The 25,608-nt window shown below is 28.7% G+C and overlaps 1 protein-coding gene across 1 annotated transcript; it reads left to right on the top strand.

Moving 5' to 3' along the window:
* Positions 1-3,202: 3,202 nt before the first annotated feature.
* On the top strand, positions 3,203-6,656 carry LOC149060812 (uncharacterized). Its single transcript, XM_089230748.1, has 4 exons — positions 3,203-3,758; positions 4,309-4,512; positions 4,917-5,071; positions 6,402-6,656. The coding sequence occupies exons 1-4, from the start codon at positions 3,638-3,640 to the stop codon at positions 6,654-6,656; spliced, it is 735 nt and encodes a 244-aa protein (XP_089086874.1). The 5' UTR covers positions 3,203-3,637.
* Positions 6,657-25,608: the final 18,952 nt, after the last annotated feature.

Genomic DNA, 25,608 nt, shown 5'->3' with positions numbered 1-25,608 from the left:
AAAATTTAAAGAAAGAAGTAGAATTTGTACTAAATTTGTACTTACAACCTATACCACATATAAAGTGTCTTGTTATTCGAGTGTCGGGCAAATATAATATCAGTCCCGTATTTATAATATTATGTACTTTTGATACATTGTTTTTTATGCCTCAGTGGAATGGGGCAATCGAGTGTACCTACTTATTGGCTAATACTAATAATTTTAAACTTTAAGTCATCTGATACTCATCCTGTTGATTTTTAAATTTCATTAATATTGTTTTTACTCAGATCTCAATATATTTATTGAATTCATTAATCAACATAGGTACCTAAGCTGATTGCCCATAAAAAAATATAATTGCGATTAGATTGTTATTACTGTAAATTCCTACTAAATTGATAATGCTATATTTTTATATTTATTTCATTACCTTAACATAGGTGATGCTGTTAATGACTGAGTGAGTCGATAAATAATGAATCTGATTTGATTAATTTGGAATTTATTTTATAAGTACCTGCATTTCCTAGACTGACAAACCGTCTACGCTCAGAATCGTTTTTCGTATACAATGATATTACCTATATCATTGAATTCGAGTTTAATACAATCCATTGCAGTAACCCACTTATAACCTACTGTACGGTAGAGCGACATCCACTTACTTACCCGCTTTTTTATGAATAATAATTTCGATTTTTAATGTCGGTAATCGTATGTAGGTTGTTATAATAATCCTCGATTTTTTTTTAAATATATTATTTCAATGACGATAGTTCATGAAATGAGAAACTGTAGTATAATATATTATGTAAATTGTTATATATTTAAATACTGCGATTTCTATTATCTATATGTATATCAATATTTGATAATACTTTAATTTTGCCTAATCTGTTGTGTATACTATAGTAATTAATAATTAATAAGTGATTCTTGATTTATTATTTTTATAATTACTCTGAACATTTATTAAAAAGGGTTCAATTCTGCTTTCAAATGAAGTATGACATTAAAACGTTTTTCTTCAATTTTGATTAGACGAGGACTATGATTATGATGACAAAACTTATAAGTACTGTGTTCTGAGAATAAATTAAAAATTATTTGTGAATAAGATAAATATTTTTTGAAAAATCTATATAATAAAATGCTCTTTCATCTTTCAAATAAAATTGGACCCCAGTGTATACACGATTTCTCCACTGATTTGCAGAAGTCCATCCGGCACATCACCGAAAACATATTTCAAGAATTTATTAGTTATCTTTACTATAATACTGCTTTATATTATATTATAGCCGATACACTTGAATCGAATTCTCAGACTAAATTCGCACAGGTGTCTTATTTGTGATGCCCTATACAAATGTAATGAATCAATAATGGAGCTGCCGGAGCTGGACCCTATTCATTCTGATGACAGTGAAATCTCCATGTGCGGTCGTATGTCATCCCATATCATCCCAAATAAATCGCCAACATAATATAAAAACATTCTTAAATCCTCTGTGGCATCCATTTTCTACACCTACATGCTGCGTAGCCGATTATATATTGTATTATTAAAATATTCACTTATTTTTACATGGGTAATGACTTGAATATGGCTATAGAGAATAATAATTTTATGTTTAAATTATTATGATCAATAATGATCTCGTTGCGGTAAATTTCCAGAATAATGTATGTTGTAGATACCTAAAAAGGATTAGAAATTGGAAATTAGGTCTGTGAGTACCTCACTTTATTGTACACACCTGTCAAATTTGGCTTTAAAGATGTATATGAAAAACATTATGAGCGATTAAGCGAGTAACAGAGTATATAATAATTATTATATAATGTATATATATATATACCAAATAATAATTGTGATTTGTGACTTTTGAACGAACGAGTATTTAAAAACCCAGATTTCCGCATATCCGGGAGGCATGTATAATAATATTTTTATTCATATAATTGTACATATTTTGTAGTATATACAATGTTATAATATTCCTGTTATGAACTGAACAAGCTTAAGTGTAAGTTGCTAAATATCATATTTTTATAAAAATAGTGTTCTTTTGAGAAGCGCTGGTCTTTGCGATTATAATAATCACAAAAGCTGCTGGCAAAAATACAACGTGATGTATTGTAAAATGAAAAATATAGAATTATACATTATATAAATTATATTAATATAACAATAATTATTCGTCCACATAAAACGACACTTATAAAATAAAGATAGTATTGGTTTCCATCATTTTCTAAGATTTGATGTTGGTACGTGTCACACCGTTGTTAAATACAACAGTTTATCAAATCTAGGACAAATGGATTTAGCCATTTGAACGTAGCCGTTTGGACGTGGGGACAATTGGAAGTCAAAAAAAAAAAAAATATATATAAATCAGTAAATCAGTAAATAAAATGAATAATCTATTTATATTTACTATCGTACGTCAAAAATTATAATAAAATATTTAAGCAAGTAAGTACTATGATTACCACTATAATACCTCGGTATTAGGCTCAAATGATATTGAGTTTATTACTTTTAACTTCTGGTGTTTATATTTGATAATTATTATTATGACGAGATTACCTTCAGTGGAGACGTACTGCGCGACCCCCAGTCAAATGGATATGATACAATATATTTTTAAAGGCACAACTTAAGCTTACTGTACTACTTGAATTGATCTTAAAAGTGTAATATCTATTGCCCTGGGACATAAAAATCATAATAGTGGGGCATCTACTAAATGACAAGGTATTATACATTTACACTCAATCACAACATTCCAAAACCACCCAGCTTTGAGGAGCTATATATCGTCAGCGGATAAATGAAAAATGAAAATTTAAACGTAATAAATCATTAAAAAAATAGCTTAATTAGTTTATATAATTTTTAGTATGGGTTGTCATTTGGAAATCAAAAGTTGATAGTGGTTTACTTAATAAATATAAGGGTAAAAAATATTTAAAATGTATACAACTGTAGGAAACATATGACTAAAAGTAGTTTTAAAAAAATTAGGAAAAAAGTTAATACTTTTCAAAATAATAAATATTCAACGAAAAAACAAATCAACCTTTATTTCGTAATATAAGTAATTTAAAATTATAATGATGTTTAAAAATATATTTTTCTGCGGTGTAGGACCTTATATAGGTACACACTTTTTTTTACAGTTTAGAAACTTCCAAATGTACCTTTTTCTATTGAGTAGGAAATAATATACAAAAATATATATATATATATGAATGTATATATTTTTTACCTGCTATGTCGTTTGTAGGTACGTACATTTGCCCATTGTACTTATTGTGTTATATGTTTCTTGCACTACAGTGGGGGTAGGTAGGTAGGTAGGTACCTTGACCAGCGTATAGGTAGCGTCAAGTGTTCATATATATATGTATAATACAATAACATTTCGATGCTCAACTGGTGGTAGGAACCAACACCATTACTGTTGCCACCACCGTCGTGAAACATAAAAAGGGACGCAGAATTCAGATCGTCATTCGTATGCTAACAGTGCTATTTAATTTAAAATTGTTCTCGCCACTTGCAGACTTGGTCAAGATAGGCTTTATTTTTTTCCGTAATTTTTAACATAGTATTTATATCTCATTAAATCTACATTACACGATGAAATATACGGCATTTACAATCGTCACGCTTGCCATCATCTCATCGATTGTGGCATTGCCAAATAATGGTTACGTAGAACGGATGTGGTCGACAGAAGATATTGAAAACCGCCAAAATAGTGAGTAAATAGCATTATGTATTATTTTTAAAACACACATGTTACTTATGAATAATTACAATGTATCATTCAGATGTTTGAGAAATCTGTATTATGTTTAAAATGTATATTTATTGTTTTACGTCTCTAAATATTTGATATGTGTTATATACTTCGAATTTAAGTTTTATTTTTTATTTTCAAGTTTTTAATCATTCTATAGATTAGTCATACAATATAAATAAATCGTTGAAAAAGTGATAAAATCACCGAGTCTACCTGTTATAAATATAAAAATTAAGTGACCCAATTACCGTTACCTTTTGGAAAAAAAGGTTAATATTGTGAGGTAATTATCGGATTCCCCTTCTAAGCATCCTCACATGGGACTGATAATAGTAGAATCGGTATCGGTGGCAGACCGTCACACGAAGGAATGCACAGAATTTTGGTGGTCCTCATAATAACATTTAGAATAGAATATTTATTATTTTTAATATTACAAACACCAAACAGTATAATTTACCTAATAGTGTAATAAGGTACTAATTGTCTTCTTGTGTTTTTTTAGTAATGGATAGTCTCAATGGTCGTGTATGTCCTCCATTTGGAAAAAAGGCGAAATTCGAGGTAGAGACTATACAAACGAAGTCGCCGATGTACGGATGTGCCTATATGGCAAACAAAACTCAACAAAGCGCTGTTCCGTTGTTACATTTGTGGTTGGAGCGTCCCGAACCAACAAATATACATGGCCATTGCAGAAACATGACTAGTACGTATAACGAACTACTACAACTGTAACATAATAATTGTGGTCGGGGGGGTGGTAAGGTGGGTTGCGTGGGTGGGTATTGGACTCGTGCTTTTTAAAATTTGCGGTCACCAAACTCTGCATAAAACTCAAATAAAATTAATTACAATAGTATTAATTTTCGTTATTCTACAGCATATTGTATGTTTATATAATAACATTATCAGATTGACTTGCGCTTTGCACACATATTTCTTTATTTTAAAAGGATATTAAGTACCTACTTTATTGGGGAGTATAATATAAATGTATTTTAATATTATATTGAATATTAATGTACTATAATTAATGCTATACCTAGTATTTTTTGCCAAGCAATATCTTTAATCATACTCATGAATATTTCATCTAATTGTTTCTATCAGATATGGACCACTTTACTTTTGAGTGCTTGGCAAACATTAAACAACCCAACATGGACGAAGTTAAATTGGGTTTTAAGTACATATCACTACTGGAACATACTAATGCAGAAAATATGCAGAGTCAACCATCCAAACCACGATCCCACAGATGTGCCGTGAGTATATTACACGTTATTTTATATTATATTATATTATTCTATATATTCTTTATAATGTAGACGAATTCATGCAATCAATCTGATTATTTGAATGGTAATTTGTGTGTGTGTGTGTGTGTGTGGGGGGGGGGGGGTTGTAGTGAGTATGTGGTTGAAGAACATTCTTATGTACACGCATGAAATATTAACTATTATGGATTTAAAATTTTTAAGTGGGTGGTTGGTAGAATAATACTTATTATTTGTGTAATTGATCATTGTATACTAATTCTATTTTCAGGGAAAATTTTATTTTAATAATTCAAAACTAATAAAAGTTCTTACTTGTAATTATTATATGCGATAACTAAACCACCACATACCTCTCTTTAAATAATTGAACTTCTTATTTTCCATACCTAGTCAAACCATTTGAGATTTAAAGCCCTCGTATTGTATATGTATACAATCCCAAATGTTTTTAAACGGTTTGATGATTTATATTTCATATATATTTATTATCAGTGGCATAATTACGGAGGTGCACGACAGTGCACTTGGACCCCCTGGTATTATGTTGAAGATTAAAAGATATACTTTTGTGCCAGCATATACTGAACTTTATACCTCTTTAAATACAATATCATCTATATTTCATTGATTTGTTGAATTTTTTTTAAACTTATTTAAGAATGTTGTTATCACTTTAATTAATTTTATAAATATTAATTTATAAAATATTTATTATATAAATATTATATTTTTATATGCATAATGTATCATAGTACAGATACAGCTCATATAGTATTTAAAATGTAGGTACCTACAGATTTTTATCTTTGTTTATGTTATATTGTTATCAAATATAAAAAGATACCTATTTAGTACATGCGAGCAATGCAATTAGCTTTAAATATGAGTAATATGACTTACCTAATTTATAATTATTGATAACAATTTTACACCTGCTGAAATTTAATGGAATTACGCCAATTTTTTTTACACCGAGTAAATATAATACATTGTGTTAACCATAGTAACCATAGTATCTAATAAACATTCACCATCACCAACTATTCCGGGGAAAGCCCCATTATAATTACAATATTCATCAGCAGTGTTTCTAATTGTTGTCCTTCGTGCTGCCGTATTTACACTAATATCACTCCTGTGTCGTGTATTAACTTTAATCTTATTGTAAAATCTGAAGGTCTAAAAAACAGTGACCTCGACATTTGTGGTTGTAGATTGGGGAGGGGGGATTCAGTGTACCTATATTTACATACACATAATTTATAGTTGATTTAATTTATTTCTCTCTATCTGTATTTTTCCTTTCTGTCCACAGTTGTACGATGTGAGGGACGTGGACGACAAGATGCTCAGAATAATCCGAATAGTGATTAGCAAGCCAGTGGTAGCAGCAGGTACATTCAACAAAACCCTGTGCAAAGGGCTCTCAGAGCTTTTAGATCGGGATGAGCTGCCATTCGTCCACGAGGGATCTCGATATTGGCCTGACGGATCGATGTACCTATATTTATTAGGAAGAAAGGCAAAAATCTTTTACACTAATCCAACTACTACCACCTATCGTCCATAAATATGTGTATAGGTACCTTTACATCATTACATTATGAAAACATACATGTAATTTAATTTATAATTAAAACACATTTATGTATACTTACCTACATATATTTTAAAATATACAATAAAAAGTTCATCAATAATTCCATTTGTATTGTATTTGTTTTTTTTTTTTTTTTATATTGATGGGTATTTGAATGAGAACAATTTTCATATACTTTTAAACATCATCAGTAAAGTTACCATAGTTAAGCTTGTTCATAATTTTTATAATACTTAGGAATAGAGAAAAAGTATTAAACATAATATAAATTTATATTACTTAAGAGTTCGCCGGCTAGTACTTGTATTAAAATATATTATTCTTCACTAAAAAGTATTAACGGCGATCTATCGTTTGTTGTGGTATCGTTTAAACGAATTATTTATTATGATCTATAAATCATAACGACGTAATTTGTCTTTAAAATATTTACGTATAATCATACCAAAAGTAATTATAAGTACATATAACTATACAAATTTATAACATTACTTACACAATACACATTTAAACAAAAAGGTAAATTAACGGGTGAAATCGATTAATTCGAAATTCAAAAAGCTGCAGTCACTTAACATACTCCTTAACGTATATATTATAAAAAAAAAATAATAAAGTTAATTTCTGTATGACGAAATACATCTTTAAAATACATATTATATTGTATATATTGTTTTTATATAAATAATAATTTCAATTTTATATAGGTAGTTATTATAATTCATGACTTTTTTTAAAAATATATATAATTTCTATAACGATAGTTCATCAAAATGAGAAATTAGTACCTATAATATATTATGTTTATTGTTATATATTTAACGGACTTATTTTATCCCGGACTTTTTTACCGTGATTTCTATTATTTATGTACATCAATATTTTATAATACTATAATTTTGTTAAATCCGGAGTTGTCCCTAGACAATAAGTCTTGGTGGGAGAGCTTTTTTCAATAATAAAAATGTATTACTCCACTCGAATTATTATCATTATTATATATTAGGTACAGTTTTCGCCACTTATAGTGACTGAACAACGAACGAAAACAAACTGCGTATAAAGTGTAAAATATTGGTGCTTGTCAGAACAAAAACGGTTTCAAACATGTACGAATGGGGCTAGGTAAATTGAGTCCGAGATAAGTTTGGTACATTTTGAAAGTGTTAAATTGAGTCCCGGGGATAAATAAGTAGTAGGTAAGTTGAGTCCCGGAAAAAATAAGGTAGTAGGTAATTTGAGTCCCAGGAAAAAACGATTTATATGCATTAAATATTTAAAAATTTGCACTATAAAATTTTTATTTGTGATTTTTCCCCTCTCAATTTACCAACCCCGTTACGAAATGTTATGTTATTATGGAGTATCGCTTATTACGTGGTTACATTAGAAAATATAAGCTTGATTAAAGTTCATGATTAAGATAATTGTCATTCGTAATAGTTTCCCTGTAAACAAAAAGGTGATAGGTATTATTTTAAATTGTATTTATATTTTATATTTCTGATCACAATAACCGAAAACCTGAACACTGTATTCGACGAAAAATTCTCTTATAACGACTGTTTGTTCCGTTCATGGCATTTTTGATCGCTATATATGAGTGGCTGATTCTTATAACCAGTGAACACTAAGCGGCGACTAAAAACTAAAAATATAAAAAATCGTTGGTAGGTACATTGAAAAGAAAACTCTTTATTAAATATAAAAAAAAACAAATCAAAAAATATTAAAAATGAAATAAAAATAAAAATTATAGAACAAAATCTAATTTTCTGTTGATTTTTGAAAACATAATGGCTTTATTCACGTCTAGGTACATCAATATTATATTTCTTTTTTCATTTGATGATTGTGTCTGTGAACAATTCAATAATGATAGATATTAAAATGATTATCATTATTTCGATCCAATAATTTGATTCAAATATATTTAATTTACCTATTTATATAGTATATTATATTAACTACTATAATTAATACTAAAATATAGTAAATACTATTGATTATAAATGTTATTTTGTGCCCATTCAATTTAAAAATAACAACTGATGCAGGGAATGGGCCATTCCAAATGTCCTGGATAACTCAGGTTCCACTAAGGAATATAATAAAATCAGTCGGCGCGATTAGATATTACCGAATTATAAATAGAACTATTCAACGATCCACAGAAAAATGTAGTAATTTATTATTATTTAATATTTATGATGTACATTAAAACTAAAAAATAACAGCCTAAACAGTTTTTTCATATTTTCTATAAAAAATATAATTTTAAATATTGATTGACATATTAAATATGTTTATTTTTTTCGTTTCGTGATATTGGGGGAGAGCACTGGTGTATTTAGGTTTTTGTCATGTGGGGGGGTATGACTTTTTATGATAATTACAAACTTGAGAGTGGCTACGCCCCCCCCCCCCCCCAAGTTTCCAGGAATTATAAAAGCTTATTAATATTAAATATACATTCTACGTTTGCCAAAATTATAATACACAACACATTACTTGAGGTTCAATGTTTTATTATCAAAATCATGTTATTACAATACAAGATACAAAATATGAACTTCAAATGCTCATAAAAATTTAATTTGACTTTTCGGTAGAGATTTTTTTTGATAAAATTAGGCGTACTTATGAAGAATCTTATATTAAATTTTCAATTGTTAGATTCAAAAAGACAAATTTTTATGAATTTCTAACTCAAAATAATTTGCTAATTTTCGTGTTTTTTCAGTATTTTGTCAAAATTTGAACTTTAAATGGTTTTAAAAAGAAAACCGTGACTAAGGATTTTTAATATTTTTCAACCACTATTGTGTCAATATATAAGAAGCATCGTATTAAATTTTCAAGCTTTTTTACCCCACAAATAAAGATTTATTGACATTCAAAAAAAAAACCTAAAAAGTTGGAAACTATAAGTATATCCGTAAACAGCTTAAAACAAGTCAAAATATTTTAAAAATTGTATCAAATATAGAAAGTGTTAATATAAACAACCAGTGAAAATTTCATGTATCTACAGACATTTTTTTTTAGAATTACACCAAAAACCGTAATCGATTTTGACCAAAATAGAGTTTGCGTAAAAATTCCCGTTTTTTCCTTAATTTTTCATTTGTTTTTCACGGCGCTTTTGAAAACTACTGGGAAACTTTTACTTTTGACCCCCAAAGTACCATATAGGTTCACTTTCCTATCAGAAAAGATGCTGTTAAAGAATATCTAAGCATTTTTACTCTCCTAAAACGTGATGACAGACACAAAAAAGTTAAAAAGTAAAAAAGCACACATCATTGTAAAATCAATACATTCATCGCTTCGCTCAGAATCTAAAAAAAAAGTATTTGAATACATATTCATATTATTACATTTATTCGAATACTTAACAATTTTACAAGACTGAACTGCAGTCTGCAAGCATAAAACGTTACTTTCTATTGGGAATAATAAAAATCTTGCCCGTCTGAACAGCGCTCAGCGGTTTTATTCTTGCAAATTTAATCAATTAGGAATTGAAAAAAAAAAATCATAATTTTTTAAATAGTAATCATCAAATTATAACGAGTAACGACTATAATTAATTGTGTGTATACAGTTTATGGGGGGGGGGTTGATCCCCTTGATCCCCCCTCGTAAATACGCCACTGGGGGGGGGGCATCGCTCTGTTTTGTCCGCGCCTGATCAACCGTTTCCAAAATATTGCAGTTGCAGTTGCACTTTCAAACGGACTATTGGGCGAGACAATATTATATTTAATATATATTTACTTTTTTACCATGATGCAATTTTTCGTCGTGATTTTTTTAAAAATCATCATTGATTTGACTACCAGATTCCAAGCATTTCATTTTTACACGTTGTATTTTAGATTCTGAGCGGAGCGATGAATGTATTGATTTTACCATGATGTGTGTTTTTTTTTTTGTGTCTGTCATCACGTTTTGGGGCAGTAAAAATGCTTCAATTTTTGACTTCAGTACCTCGTTCGATCAGAAAGTGAATCTAGTTGGTACTTTGGGGAGTCAAAAGTAAAAAATTCTCAATACTTTTCTAAATAATCGAGAAAAACAAACTAAAAATTAAGGGAAAAACGGGAAATTTTACGCACACTCATTTTTCGACAAAATCGATTTTGGTTTTTGATGTAACGTTAAAACGAATGACCGTAGATACATGAAATATTCATCGAATGTTTATATAAGTAAATTCTATCCACCATGCAATTTTCAAAATATTTCGACTTAAGTTGAATTATTCATAGGCATTTGAAATTTTCGATCATTTTTAGTTTTTTTAAAATTAATAACGATAAAAATGTATTTGTAAGGCAGAAAAGCTTGAAAAATTATTACAAGGCTCTTAACATATTGTTACAATAGCAGTTTGAAAAATAAAAGGAATACATACTCATAATTTTTTTTTAAGCATTCAAAGTTTGAGTTTTGACAACATATTATGTAAAAATCACAAAAATTCACAAATTATTTTAAGCTAGAAATTCATAAAAAATGTTCCTTTTAAATCTAAGATTTGAAAATTTAATAAAAGTTTCCTTACAAGTTTTTGAATCTTTATCACCAATAAAAATTCCACCGGAAATTAAAATTAAATTTTTATGAGCATTTGAAATTTAAATTTTTACAACATTGGATATCCACTGGATTTCACATTTAGTGATTTTCTTATTTTGGTTTAACTCTAAAAGTCTAAAACAAATGACCGCAGATTCTTGAAATTTTCTCTGAATATTTATATAGACATTTTCTATATTTGATAACATTTTCAAAATATTTAGATTTGTTTTGAGCTGTTTACTGACATTTTAATTTTTCAACTTTTTTAGTTTTTTTTTCTATAAATATCGATAAAAATTTATTTGTTCGGTAGAAAAACTTTAAAATTTAGTACAAGGCTTCTAACACATTTTAACAATAGCAGTTGAAAAATGAAATAAATTCATAGTCACAATTTTTTTTTTACAAGGATTCAAAGTTTGAATTTTGACAACATACGTAAAAATTACAAAAATTCATATATTATTTTAAGCTAGAAATTCATAAAAAATGTTCCTTTTATATCTAAGATTTGAAAATTTAATACATAGCTCTTATCGTATTTTTACAATAGCAATTGAAAAATAAAAGAAATGCGTAGTCACAATTTTTTTTTACAAGCATTCAAAGTTTGAATTTTGATAACATATGTAAAAATCACGAAAATTCGCAAATTATTTCAAACTAGAAATTCATAAAAAATCTTCTTTTTAAATCTAAGATTTGAAAATTTTTAATAATCTATAATATATCCAAGACAGATAAACCGTCTTCGCTCAGAATCGTTTTTCGTATACAATGATATAATATCAGTGGATTCAAATTTAATTCCATCCATTACAGTAACCCACTTGTAACCTACTGTACAGCAGAGCGACATCCACGACTTACCCGCCTTTTTTCTTTTATTCGCTTCACTCGTTTTTGTTTTAGGTACAGATATATTATAATATAGGTACCCAACGAAAACAAGAAGTATGAATAAAATAAAATATAAATTATAAATTCTTAACTAATTTACAAAGGTTACGTTAGGATTTAAAAAATATAATAATGTAATAACTATGGCTGGAATTTTGATGTCCTTAAAAAATCTCAAAAATGCAAAAATGACTTAAAAACTCAAAAAAATGCACTAGGCTATATAAATTAATTTAAATTATTATAGGTTAAACAATGGAAATATATTTATAAATGATACTACAGTAATTTATTTTAGATTCTGAACGAAGTGATGAATGTATTGATTTTAGAATGATGTGTGTTTTATTTTTTGTGTGTCTGTGTACAGCATAACTAGTTAAAATAATGCTTCAATTTCAAACTTTGGGGGTGGTTTCCGATGTAAAAGTGAATATCATTGGTGCATTATAGGTCAAAAGTAAACACTTTCCAACAATTTTCAAAAAAATCAAGAAAAACAAAAAGAAATGACAGAAAACGGGAATTTTTACTCAAAACCAGTTTTCGACCAAATCGATATTTTTATATGGTTGTAATTCAAAAACTAATAACTGTAAATACTTGAAATTTTCACCAAATGTTAATGTTAGTAATATCTATATACAGTTTAATTTTCAAAAATTTTCTACTTTTTTTGAGTTATTAATAGACCACTGAAATTTACGATTTTTTTGAGAATTTTTTTTTGAAGTGTCGGTAAAAAAATGTTGGACTACCAAAAAAACTTGAAAATTTAATACACGGTTCCTTATGAGTTGTTCTTATTGTAGCTAAAAAAAATTAAAACTCGTAAGTCACAATTTTTTTTAATAAGCGTTTACAGTTCAAAATTTTACAAAATCTGTCGAAAACGCGAAAATTTGCAAGTAATTTTGAAGTTGAAAAATCATAAATTTTTTTGCGTTTATAACTAAGGATTAAAAATACAACACTAAGTTTTCCATAAGTTTTCCTTCAAGTAGCTATAGAGAAAACTCGAAGCATCATTATAGGAAAAATGTTAAGTGCGTTTGAATTTTAAATTTTTACGAAATAGTGTAAACAATAACGATTTATCCTCAAACGATTTAAACATTTTTTATTATTCAAAAATTATAAGTCGTAGATACTTGAAAATTTGATCAGTTATTTAGATTGGCATTTTCTTTACATGATTTAATTTTCAAAATATTTTGACTTTTTTTGAGATATTTATAGACGACTGAAATTTTCAATTTTTCTGAAAGTTTTTTTTTGAATTGTCGATAATTTTTTTTTGGCTCAATCAAAATACTTGAAAATTTAATACAAAGTTCCTCATAAGTTATTCTTATATTGATTAAAAAGTTATATGAATAAATAGGCACAGTTTTTTTTTATTAGCATTTGAAGTTCAAATATTGACTTAATACGTAAAAATTACGGCAATTTTCAAATTACCTTAGATAGAATTTCATAAAAGTTTTTCTTTTTAGATCTAATATTTTAAAATTTGATACAAGGCTCCTAACATATTTTTACAATAGCAGTTGAAAAATAAGAGAAATATATAGTCACACATTTTTATTTTTTTTTTTAAGCATTTACAGTTCAAATATTGACTAAATACGTTAAAATTACGGCAATGTTTAAAAGTTCAAATTATCTTAGATAGAAATTCATAAAAGTTTTTCTTTTTAATTCTAAGATTTGAGAATTTAATACAAGGTTCCTAAAATATTTTTACAATAGCAGTTGAAAAATAAAAGAAATGAATAGTCACATTTTTTTTTTACAAGCATTTAAATTTAAATTTTGACAATACACGTAAAAATCACGAAAATTCGCAAATTATTTTAAGCTAGAAATTCATAAAAAATTTTCTTTTTAAATCTAAGATTTGAAAATTTTTAATAATCTATAATATATCCTAGACAGATAAACCGTCTCCGTTCAGAATTGTTTTTCGTATACAATGATACCTATCATTGCATTCAAATTTAACCTACCTTAGTCAGAGGTCCACCCCACCCCCAATGTACAGTAGAGCGATACCCACTTACCCGCTTTTTTTATGTATGTAAGGAATTATAAAATTAATAAGAAATAATAGATACGACGATAATTTGAGCGGGAAGCCTAGCCAAGTAAAATTGTAATCGATAATAATTAGTTGTGCTAAACATTTTATTATTCGTACCATCAGCTGTTATTGTCCATAGTGTCTAATTGTTAATTGGAACAATTTTGGTTTATTTTATGAACAAATTGTAAAAAATATTCTAAAAGCTAAAACAATACGCTAAAATTGTCAAAAGTGCAATAAAAAAAAACTACTTTAAAATAATCAATATCACCCAAAACACATTTTATACTTACGGTTAAGGATCGACGTTTTAAGTGTTTCGACACCAGAAAGAAGATGCCTTTGCATCAAAATTCCAGCCCTAGAAATAACTAATAATATTTTTCACAATATACTTGCCTATGCAGTTATTCATCGGAGATCTTTCAAGCAATATCTTGAACTCAGATAGTACAGTACTATTGTACTAATATAGTAATATCATTCCACATGATATAGATATCTCCATGTGCCTATGTGTCGCTTTACAAACCAGTATTTCACGACCATGTCTTAAAAAAATAACTGAATTTTTAATGAGGTTAAGTTATTTTAAGCTTCAACTTTCTAGATAGTTTGTAACTTTTATAAGTTGTACGAAAAATAACATTTAACATTAAACTTAACTTATATCATTCTATATTAACTTGCCCAGCCTTGCGATACACTGTAGGTACATACCTTTAATAATAAATATGTTGGTCTTCACTGCAACCACAACAAATCTCATTTAATTTGCGACAACTTAAATGCGTATTATGTAGTATAAGCATAATATAGTAAAAAAACATTAGGTATCATAGTAATAATTAATAATATTTTATATTATGATGGTACTCGTAAATGCATGATATATCTATGGTACCTACAGGGTAAGTTTACCATTAGTACAGGATTTAAGTATTGATCGCGTGTAATTTATAAAATATAAGAGGAGAAGTAAAAAGGAATTAACTGTTCCAAAAAATAATTAAAAGTTCAAACATTATCTTTTTTAAATTTAAATTTTCTTTTTCTGATGATTTTTAGCATGTAATGTCTTGATGTGTACTCTTCAGAAATACATGTACACATTTTGTAAATAACAATTTTATTAATGTATTTTATTATTTTATTAATTTAGGGAATGACCATTTTTGATTACGAAATTGCGGCCCTCGCTTCAATTTAAAAACCATGAATTAATTGTAGATAATATATATGAATATCACGATACAAATTTATTTTAAGAATATAAAATTATAAAATATCAAATAAACTGTAAAGGCCGATGCACACGTTTATTATAAATAAATATTGTTTTCTGTGTACTTAAGGTCTGTGTGTAAGAGGTTAACGCAACTCAGTACAACTCAAAACGAAAGATGCCGACTATTTATAAAATTGGTGATTATGTAATGATCACTAATGTGGACGTAACTGTAGGACACAACAAGAAATTACAAGAAATATGTAGTACGTAAAGTTTTAGATCATGATAGATACGTTATTGGTGATATAGATGGGCTTCAGGTAACACAACGCCCGTTTGAAACTATCGTCGGTCCCGATAGAATGAAAATGTGGATTAAGGTCTAATTTTTTTTTCTCATTATCTATAAAAAAAACGAATATAATAAATATGCTTAATTGTTGTTATACATAAAGGAGCGCAGATAACACGTTTTCTTTCACCGTTTCAATTATTATTATTATATTATATATATTTTTTTTTTATGTATTATTATTATTTTATATCATATTGTTTGTATTATATTTTATTTGATTGTATTATTATTTTATATCAAATTATTTTTATTATGTTTTATTTCATTGTTCATAATTACTACAAACCTTGTTTGAGACGAACAAAATGTCAGGATTGGCCGAACTGTAGTGATTTTAAATATGATTATTATTATTATTATTATGTTGAGTATTATTCTGTGTTATCGCCGTGCGTTGTGCAGACCACAGCGACAGTATTAACAGTCTATTTTTTGATTGTTTGATTTACTTTTTATTATAATATTATTTTGTATATGTTGTCGTCGTGCGTCGATCGACGACTCGAACCGACCACGACGATAAGGATTATTTTTTTTATACATTTTTATTATGTCTGTAGTATTGTCATGGCAGTCTGTCTACACTCGTTTGCCGAGTAGGCCGAGTACTGAGTAGGACACTTTATTACAAATGTACGGATTTTATGTGTATGTAATTGCAATTATTATATATTTTTTTTAAAATATACATTCTGACAAACATTTTAAATGAAGGTGACCACTCTCCCATCACTTGTAAAAATATTTCTGCTTATTATTTGCTATACTAAAATTATTAAAAAATGTATTGTTGTATTATGGAATATAATTTAATCATTAAATTTGAATGTATTATTATTAAAAAAATATATGTGGCCCAGTCTTCACAAAAGGTTGGACACCCCTGATATAGAGCATCACAAATAAGGCGACTGAAGGAATTCCGTCTGGGGATTCTATTCAAATATATCGGTTAATATAATATAAAACAGTATTATCGTAAAGATATGGAAAACTAATAAATTCTTGAAATATTATTTTCATAGGTGTACCGGATAGACTTTTGCGAATCAGTGGAGAAATCGTATATACACAGGGGTCCGATTTTAAGCCAAACTTCGTTTAAAATCAGAAAGAACCATTTTTAACCAATTTTAAGAGCGATTAAAAAAATAATAATTAATCAGTAATCCACTTATTATAGTAGGTATACACTAGAGTTTAGACAAAATTAAAGTATTATAAAAAAATATTGATATATAAATAATATATAATATAGGAATCACGATAAAAAAGTATTAAAAATGTAACAATAGTCAATAGTTAATAGTTATCTCTATTGATTATACAGGGTATACGCTAAATCAGTAAACTGGTGGTAGGGTATACGTCGTATACGCCAATACACCTTTAAGACAAAGTTATTTGATTGGCCTGTAATCATCACTGTGAAACAACCTTTATAAATTATAACTATATTATAATCATAACATATAAAATGTTTATGTACATGTAGCACTGCTTACGAATTGTGTCCAATATAAAAAGGTACAAATATGAAATAGGTACCTGTGACATCTAAAATTGTTATACCTTTTTATACGGGATGGAATTCGTAAGCAGTGCTACATAAATATAAACATTTTATATGAGCAATAACCATATATTATTATCACTTATTAATCATTATTTCTATATTTTATACCAAATTGTACAGTATTAGTTTTTTATAGTTCCTTTATTATAACTTATTATTATCAATTATTTTAATATTTTAGTATTTTCGATTTAATAAAAACAATTAATTTAAAGCTTTGATAATTTTTTTGTAAGTTATGTTCTGCCAACGAACACAACTATTTTCGCAGTGCAGTTAAAGCCCCTAATCCACACGTAGAACCACGTAGTATTTACTAAATCAAACCTACAACTTTGATAATTAAAACAAAACATTTTTTAAAACAGATGTCAGATGACACACAATAATCACTCAAAATAATTTTTCATAGAATTCAAATCATTCATCATAATATGTTCTATATCTATACCTATATACGCCTATACTGGAGGTGGCCAACTTGCAGTTCGTAAGCCACGCAACTCTCGTCACAGTCGTATACAGCTCATATCTTATTTAAAAAAAAAAACCAATATTTTTTTACTAACGATAAAATACGATAAATCATAAAAATTAGAGTTAAAATATATTTATAAAAATGTTGGCTCTTTATATCATTGTATATTTATCCATGTGGTTCGTGGACGTATTAATGTTGGTAACCCGTGGTCTATACTGTACAGCATTGCAATTGTTTTTGTAGAGATACACGATAAGTAGTCGAAATAATATTTGGATAACGATTACAAGCACAACGGCTCGGGCGGACACGGAATCATGGACAAATATTGACGGCGCAGCGCACCGGGTCGCGCATATTATAGCGAATACACAGACGAACGACGATATAAAGCTCACTGCGGCTAAAGCTATTGTGGCGGAGATGTGACCGTCGGCGGCACACCGATGATAATGACTACGACTCCCTCACCGGAGATGTCAGAACAGTTGCGTGGTGTATACCGTATGCGACGATTTTGTGGGTTATTTAAGTCCAAATCTTAAACCCAACAGTCATATTAATATTTTTTAAAATTTTATTTTATTTTCTTTTAAATATATCACGTTGTACTTTTGCCAGCATCAGCTGTTGCTTTTGTTATTCCCTATAGCCATATTCGAGTTGTTAGGTACTCGTTACCCATGTAAAAATAAGTGAATATTATAATAATACAATATAGAATTGGCTACGCAGCATGTAGGAGTAGAAAATGGATGCCACGCAGGGTTTAACAATGTTTTTATATTATATTGGCGATATACATGGGATGACATGGGATGAAGTATGGCTGCACACAGAGATTCCATTGTCATACGAATGAATAGTGTCCAGTCCCATTGATATTATTATATTTATAAAGAGCATCACGAATATGGCGACTGAAGGAATGCCGTCTGGGAACTCTATTCAAATATATCGGTTAATATAATATAAAGCAATATTATCGTAAAGATATATATAACTACACAGGGGTCCGTTTTATATGAGAGACGAGGTAGCACTTATTATTATTATATAGATGTATATAGATGTTCTAAAAGAATTTATCTTTTTAAAAGATGAGAGATAAAGGTCTTCTTCCCTCGACCTTTCCAATTGGGACAATTAATTCCTTTTTACCTCTCCAACTATATTTGATATTACGTGAATAAATTACATGCAATCGATACTTAAATCCTGTACTAGTGCCTAGTGGTACACTTACCACCGTACCATAGAATATATATTATGCATTTACGAATACCAGCATAATATAATTAAATATTATTGATTATTATTAATACTTAATTGTTTTTTTATTATACTATATATAATACGCATTAAAGTTTTTGCAAATTAAATTAGATCTGTTGTGGTTGCAGTAAAGACCAACATATTTATTATTATAGGTATGTACAGTATATGGCAATAAGGCTGTGAAAGTTAATATAGAATAATATAAGTTGAATTTAAGTGTTATATGTTGTAAAACTTTTAAAAGTTACAAGTTAGAAAGTAGAAGCAAATCAACAAATATTCGTAATGTTATTATACAAATGCTTTGACGTTAAATTAATTTAAAAAATGAGAGTATGTGAGTTACACTCTGGGGAAGTAAAACTTCTTTCATAAGTATTGGGTCAGTTAAATCATAAGTGAGATAGGGAAGGAGTGAAAAAAACCAGTACGAAAAAAAACACATAAAATACACACTGAATAACATTTAACCATTCAAGCGATTTCTGTCGCAGTCATACACACGCATTCATACACCGATTCATTTTTTCGTGACGTTTCATTCTTTCGTGGCGTTTCATTTTTCGTGACTATTTTTTTCTCCATCCATACCTCACGAAAGAAGTTTTACTTCAATAACAAATTTGAACGAAAAACAACAAATGTGCGAAATATCCGGACCGTGGGACAAAAATGTGTGAGGGGCAACCTGATTAGAGCAGCCGTGCCGTGCAACTCGACGAGTGTATAATATATATTGTCGTCAGGTATTGTCCACTCACGAACTATCGCTGGTGTGTGGTTAATTGTTATTCGAATGGTAATGGATTGTGTAGTATTAGGAACAAATGGATGACAGTACAATATAATGAAAAGTTACTGTGTAAAAATTATCTAACTAGTGTGACAGATATATTATACGTCGCTAAAGGTGATTACTTAACTCTATGTTAGTAGCAGGTATAGGCCGACCACAAGACGGGGTTGACCAGTTGCCCCCCCCCCCCCACGGCTGTTATCGGATTTTTAAAATATACCAGTTGCCCTCGACAAAATGTACCAGTTGCCCTCAAATGTTAATATATACACGATTACAATATAAAAGTATTCCCTGTAAAATAGGGAAGGTAAATATACAAATAATAAATATAATTATTTATAAAAATATTGTAAAATAGTATAAAACGATAGAAATAAAAAATTCATGATAAATAATATAGTTATAATGATAAGTGGCATATTAAAATATGTGATACCTAATTTGTATAAAATTATAGAAAATATTCATATGCTTATAATAATTACCAACAAAATAATATGAAAAAGTCAATGAAATAATAATATTATAATTATGAGGCAATTTTTAACAAAATAATAAATATTATAACTATGTGGCATAATTTGTCAAAAAAAATAAAATAAGTATAATAATTATGTAAATCGCGGCTATCCATTTTGACGCGTCTAAATTTACGCGTTTTTGTAAAATCCTGGCTTTGCACCTATAGTAGTAGGCTATTATTATTAATACAATTTTCATTTTATCCGTACTATTTGTATAATAAATTATATTTATTATTTATTACAAAATACAATATCATATATAATTGTAAATATCAAAATTTGATTTTATCATTTTATACTATTTTGCATTATTTTTATAAATAATTTTATTATTATTTGTATGTCTACCTCCCCTATTTTACTGGCTATATATTGTTATCGTGTATATATTAACATGTCAGGGAAACTGGTACATTTGATTGAGGGCAACTGGTACATTTTGTTCTAAGTAGTTTGGGGGGAATTGTTATAAAAAAGGTATTTTTTGGGGCAACTGGTACATGCCCCGCAAGACGGTCGCTTGCATGTACAACGGGACAAAAAATATTAAAAAAAAATTAAATTACAAAATATAACTCGATAGTCGAATGAAACAATACATGAGAGTAAACACAAACAATAAATCCTTTCGAACGGAGGTCTAATAAAATGTTAAACGCTGTCGTAATAGGCGAAATGCGACGGAAGGCGAGTAGTAGGATGATTACAAACACAACGGCTCGGCGGACACGGAACCATGAATGGATATGTTGACGGCGGCGTCACACCGGGTCGCACATATATAGCGAATACACAGACGAACGACGATATAAAGCTCACTGCGGCTATAGCTTGTGGCGGAGATGTGACCGTCGGCGGCACACCGATGATAATGACTACGACTCCCTCACCAGAGATGTCAAAACAGTTGCGTGGTGTATACCGTATGCGACGATTTTGTGGGTTATTTAAGTCCAAATCTTAAACCCAACAGTCATATTAATATTTTTTTAAATTTTATTTTATTTTCTTTTAAATATATCACGTTGTACTTTTGCCAGCATCAGCTGTTGCTTTTGTTATTCCCTATAGCCATATTCGAGTTGTTAGGTACTCGTTACCCATGTAAAAATAAGTGAATATTATAATAATTCAATATAGAATTGGCTACGCAGCATGTAGGAGTAGAAAATGGATGCCACGCAGGGTTTAATAATGTTTTTATATTATTTTGGTGATATATTTGGGATGACATGGGATGAAGTATATGGCTGCACACAGAGATTCCACTGGCATACGAATGAATAGTGTCCAGTCCCATTGATATTATTATATTTATAAAGAGCATCACGAATATGGCGACTGAAGGAATGCCGTCTGGGAATTCTATTCAAATATATCGGTTAACATAATATAAAGCAATATTATCGTAAAGATATATAAAACTACACAGGGGTCCGTTTTATATGAGAGACGAGGTAGCATTTTATTATTATATAGATGTTCCGAGAGTAATTTATCTTTTTAAAAGATGAGAGATAAAGGTCTTCTTCCCTCGACCTTTCCAATTGGGAAAATTAATTAAATATTATTGATTATTATTAATACTTAATTGTTTTTTATTATACTATATATAATACGCATTAAAGTTTTTGCAAATTAAATGAGATTTGTTGTGGTTGCAGTAAAGACCAACATATTTATTATTATAGGTATGTACAGTATATGGCAAGGCTGTGCAAGTTAATACAGAATAATATAAGTTGAGTTTAAATGTTATATGTTGTAAAACTTATAAAAGTTACAAGTTATCTAGAAAGTAGAAGCAAATCAACAAATATTCGTAATGTTATTATACAAATGCTTTGACGTTAAATTAATTTAAAAAATGAGAGTATGTGAGTTACACTCTGGGGAAGTAAAACTTCTTTCATAAGTATTGGGTCAGTTAAATCATAAGTGAGATAGGGAAGGAGTGAAAAAAATTAGTACGAAAAAAAAAACACATAAAATACACACTGAATAACATTTAGCCATTCAAGCACGGAATCATGAATGGATATATTGACGGCGGCGTCACACCGGTTCGCAGATATTATAGCGAATACACAGACGAACGACGATAATATTGTCAAGACGACTAAAAGCTCAATGCGACTAGCTTGTGGTGGGGATGTGACCATCGGCAGCACACCAACAATCAGTGGCGCAACCAGGATTTATTCAAGGGGGGGGGGGTCCAAAAAAATGTATTTAACTACTGTTTTTATGCCCTTTTCCTGAGTATATACATACATTTCATTTCTTAATAAACACAATTTGCCGGGTTTAAGACCAATACAAAAAACAATTATATTATAATATATTATATTATATACACACAATTATATTATTTACATTTTTAAATTTATATTTACAATGTATGTCAATTAATTATTATTATCATGCCAATTAAATTATGGTATAGTCATAACTCATAAGTCTTATTAGGTATTTAAAGTGTAAAATCCAAGCGCCGTTTTTCTTCAGTTAATATATTGATAACGTTTCGATAAGTTTCGATGAACATTTCACGGAAACATTTAAAAATAAAAATAAAACTATGACATAAGCCAAGGGGGGGGGGGGGTCCGGACCCGGGGTCCACCCCCCTGGGTTCGCCACTGCCAACAATAATGACTCGGAGTCGGGAGTCGTCCGGAGATGTCGGAACAGTCGCGTGGTGTATACCGTACGCGACGTTTTCGTGGGTCAAAGTCCAAATATTAATATTTTTTTATATAATATTTTTTTTGTTTTACAATATATCACGTTTTACTTTTGCCAGCAGCTGTTGCTTTTGTTATCCTCTATAGTCATATTCGAGTTGTTACCCATGTAAAAAAAAAAAAAAAAACGAATATTGTAGTATAATACAATAATATATGATGGGCTACGCAGGGTTGTATGTGCACGGTGGATTTAAAAATGTTTTTATATTATATTGGCGATATACTTGGGATGACATGGGATGACATACGACCACACAAGGAGATTTCACTGCAATAAGAATAAATGGTGTCGTGTCCATTCATTTATTATATTTGTATAGGCCATTACAAATAAGTCGCTTGAACGAATTTCGTCTGAGAATTCTATTCAAATATGTCGGCTAATATAATATAATATAAAGCAGTATTATCGTTAAAGATTGGTAACTAATAAATTCTTGAAATTTTTTTTCGATGGTGTACCTCTGCGAATCTGTAGAGAAACCGTTTAGACACAAGAGTCCGATTTATATAAGAGACGTGGGAGAATTTAATTATATAGATGTTCTAAGGATACCTAATCTATCTTATTCACAGATGATTTTTAATTTATTCACAGATCACAGTACATAAGTTTTGACACAATAATCATAGTCCTCGTCTAGTGAAATTGAATAAAAACAGGTTAAGGTAAACTTCGTTTGAGAACAGAAAATTCTTTAGTCAATTTGAAAAGTGATAATAAAAATAATAATAACCATAATATATTAAGGTATACACTAGAGATTAAACAAGATTATAGTATTACAAAAATATTGATGTACATATATATTGGGGATTGCGATAAAAAAGTTAGGAGTAAAAAAGTACATTAAATATGTAGGTATCAATATACATAAAATATTAAACTAGTTTATATTAATGTTGTTTCTCATTTTGATAAGCTATCGTCATAGAAATTATATATTTAAAAAACGAAATCAAGAATAATATTACTAACTATATAAGATTACAGACATAAAAAAAAATAATAATAAATCGTCTATGTGAGAGAGGGAGCCTGTCATTGTGTTCAGTATGTACGTCAAGATTTCAAAGTAACGTTGCAGCACTAATAATATCTATTAGTTCTGCTGTCATTGAGTACATTTGAATTCAAATTGTATTATTTTGATGACCAAACTACCAAACCCAACCAACCCTATCCAAACCTAATGAGTAATACCTATTGTATAATATTCACGATGTAAACGATATTATGTGAAATATGTCGGTAAGTTTTCTCCTATTCCGTATACTCAATATTATGATCTAATATCGTATTGTTAAATTAACTAACTACCTAACTAAGATGTATATAATATAATTGTCGAGCTGTAATAGTTGATATTAAAAGCTAGTAAAAAATAATAATAAACAAATAAATATGTTTACCTATTCGCTAATGGAGAGGCAAAAGTATAACTTAACTTACCGACCTCATATGACAATCCTTGTTTTAAAAAATATCTACATTTATTTCATATAACCAAACACTGTAAATTCATATGATCCTGTTATATTTTCTATGAAGTTTACATCTTTTCTAAAATATACATACACTAACTTACAGTTAGAAGGAACCTTAATATCTAGATTGAAAAAATAGGAAAAAGTACCTAACTCATATTTTGTATATTATAAATTTATAACAAAGTTATTTACTTGGGCGGCAATCATCACTGTGAAACAACCTTCATAAATTATATAATTTCATTTTATAATAAATTATACTTATAATTGTTGAACTTAATGGTTGATGAAAGCGAGACCCCCAAAACTGTGCCAACCAGTTATAATAATATACAATTATATACGTAGGTAAATAAACTGTCGTAATTAACTACAGTGCGACATGTACCCACATCAAATCTTAGAGAATGATGGGAACCTATTGGTTCTTATTGGTATCTTTATATTATAGGTACTATACATGTCGTTTTATGTGGACGTATTCTTATGTTAATATAGTTTGTATAGTATTTAAGTTGTTACTCAAGTAAAAAAAAAATGAATATAGAACCAATAATCGTCAAACCCTAAATTAACACAACACGTTTATAAAATTATTGTTTATAAAATGTACGTCATGTATTTTTGAAGATTACACACAAAAACTTAACATTACATGCTAAAAATCATCAGATCAAGAAAATCAAAAAAGAACTTGAATTGTAATTATTTTTGGGGGAAATTAATTCCTTTTCACCTCTCCCCTATAATCAATATTACATGTGATCAATACTTAATTATTATTCCTATACTTGCGGTACACTTACCCTGTAGGTACAATAGATATAATATGGATTTACGAGTACCGGCATTATATAAATTATT

The sequence above is a fragment of the Diuraphis noxia genome, unplaced genomic scaffold (genome assembly GCF_037042655.1).
Source record: "Diuraphis noxia isolate RWA-SAM2 unplaced genomic scaffold, SU_Dnox_SAM2 contig0001, whole genome shotgun sequence".
Classification (NCBI taxonomy): domain Eukaryota; kingdom Metazoa; phylum Arthropoda; class Insecta; order Hemiptera; family Aphididae; genus Diuraphis; species Diuraphis noxia.
Note: the sequence above shows the minus strand (reverse complement) of the source record. Positions and strands in the feature narration are given on the sequence as shown.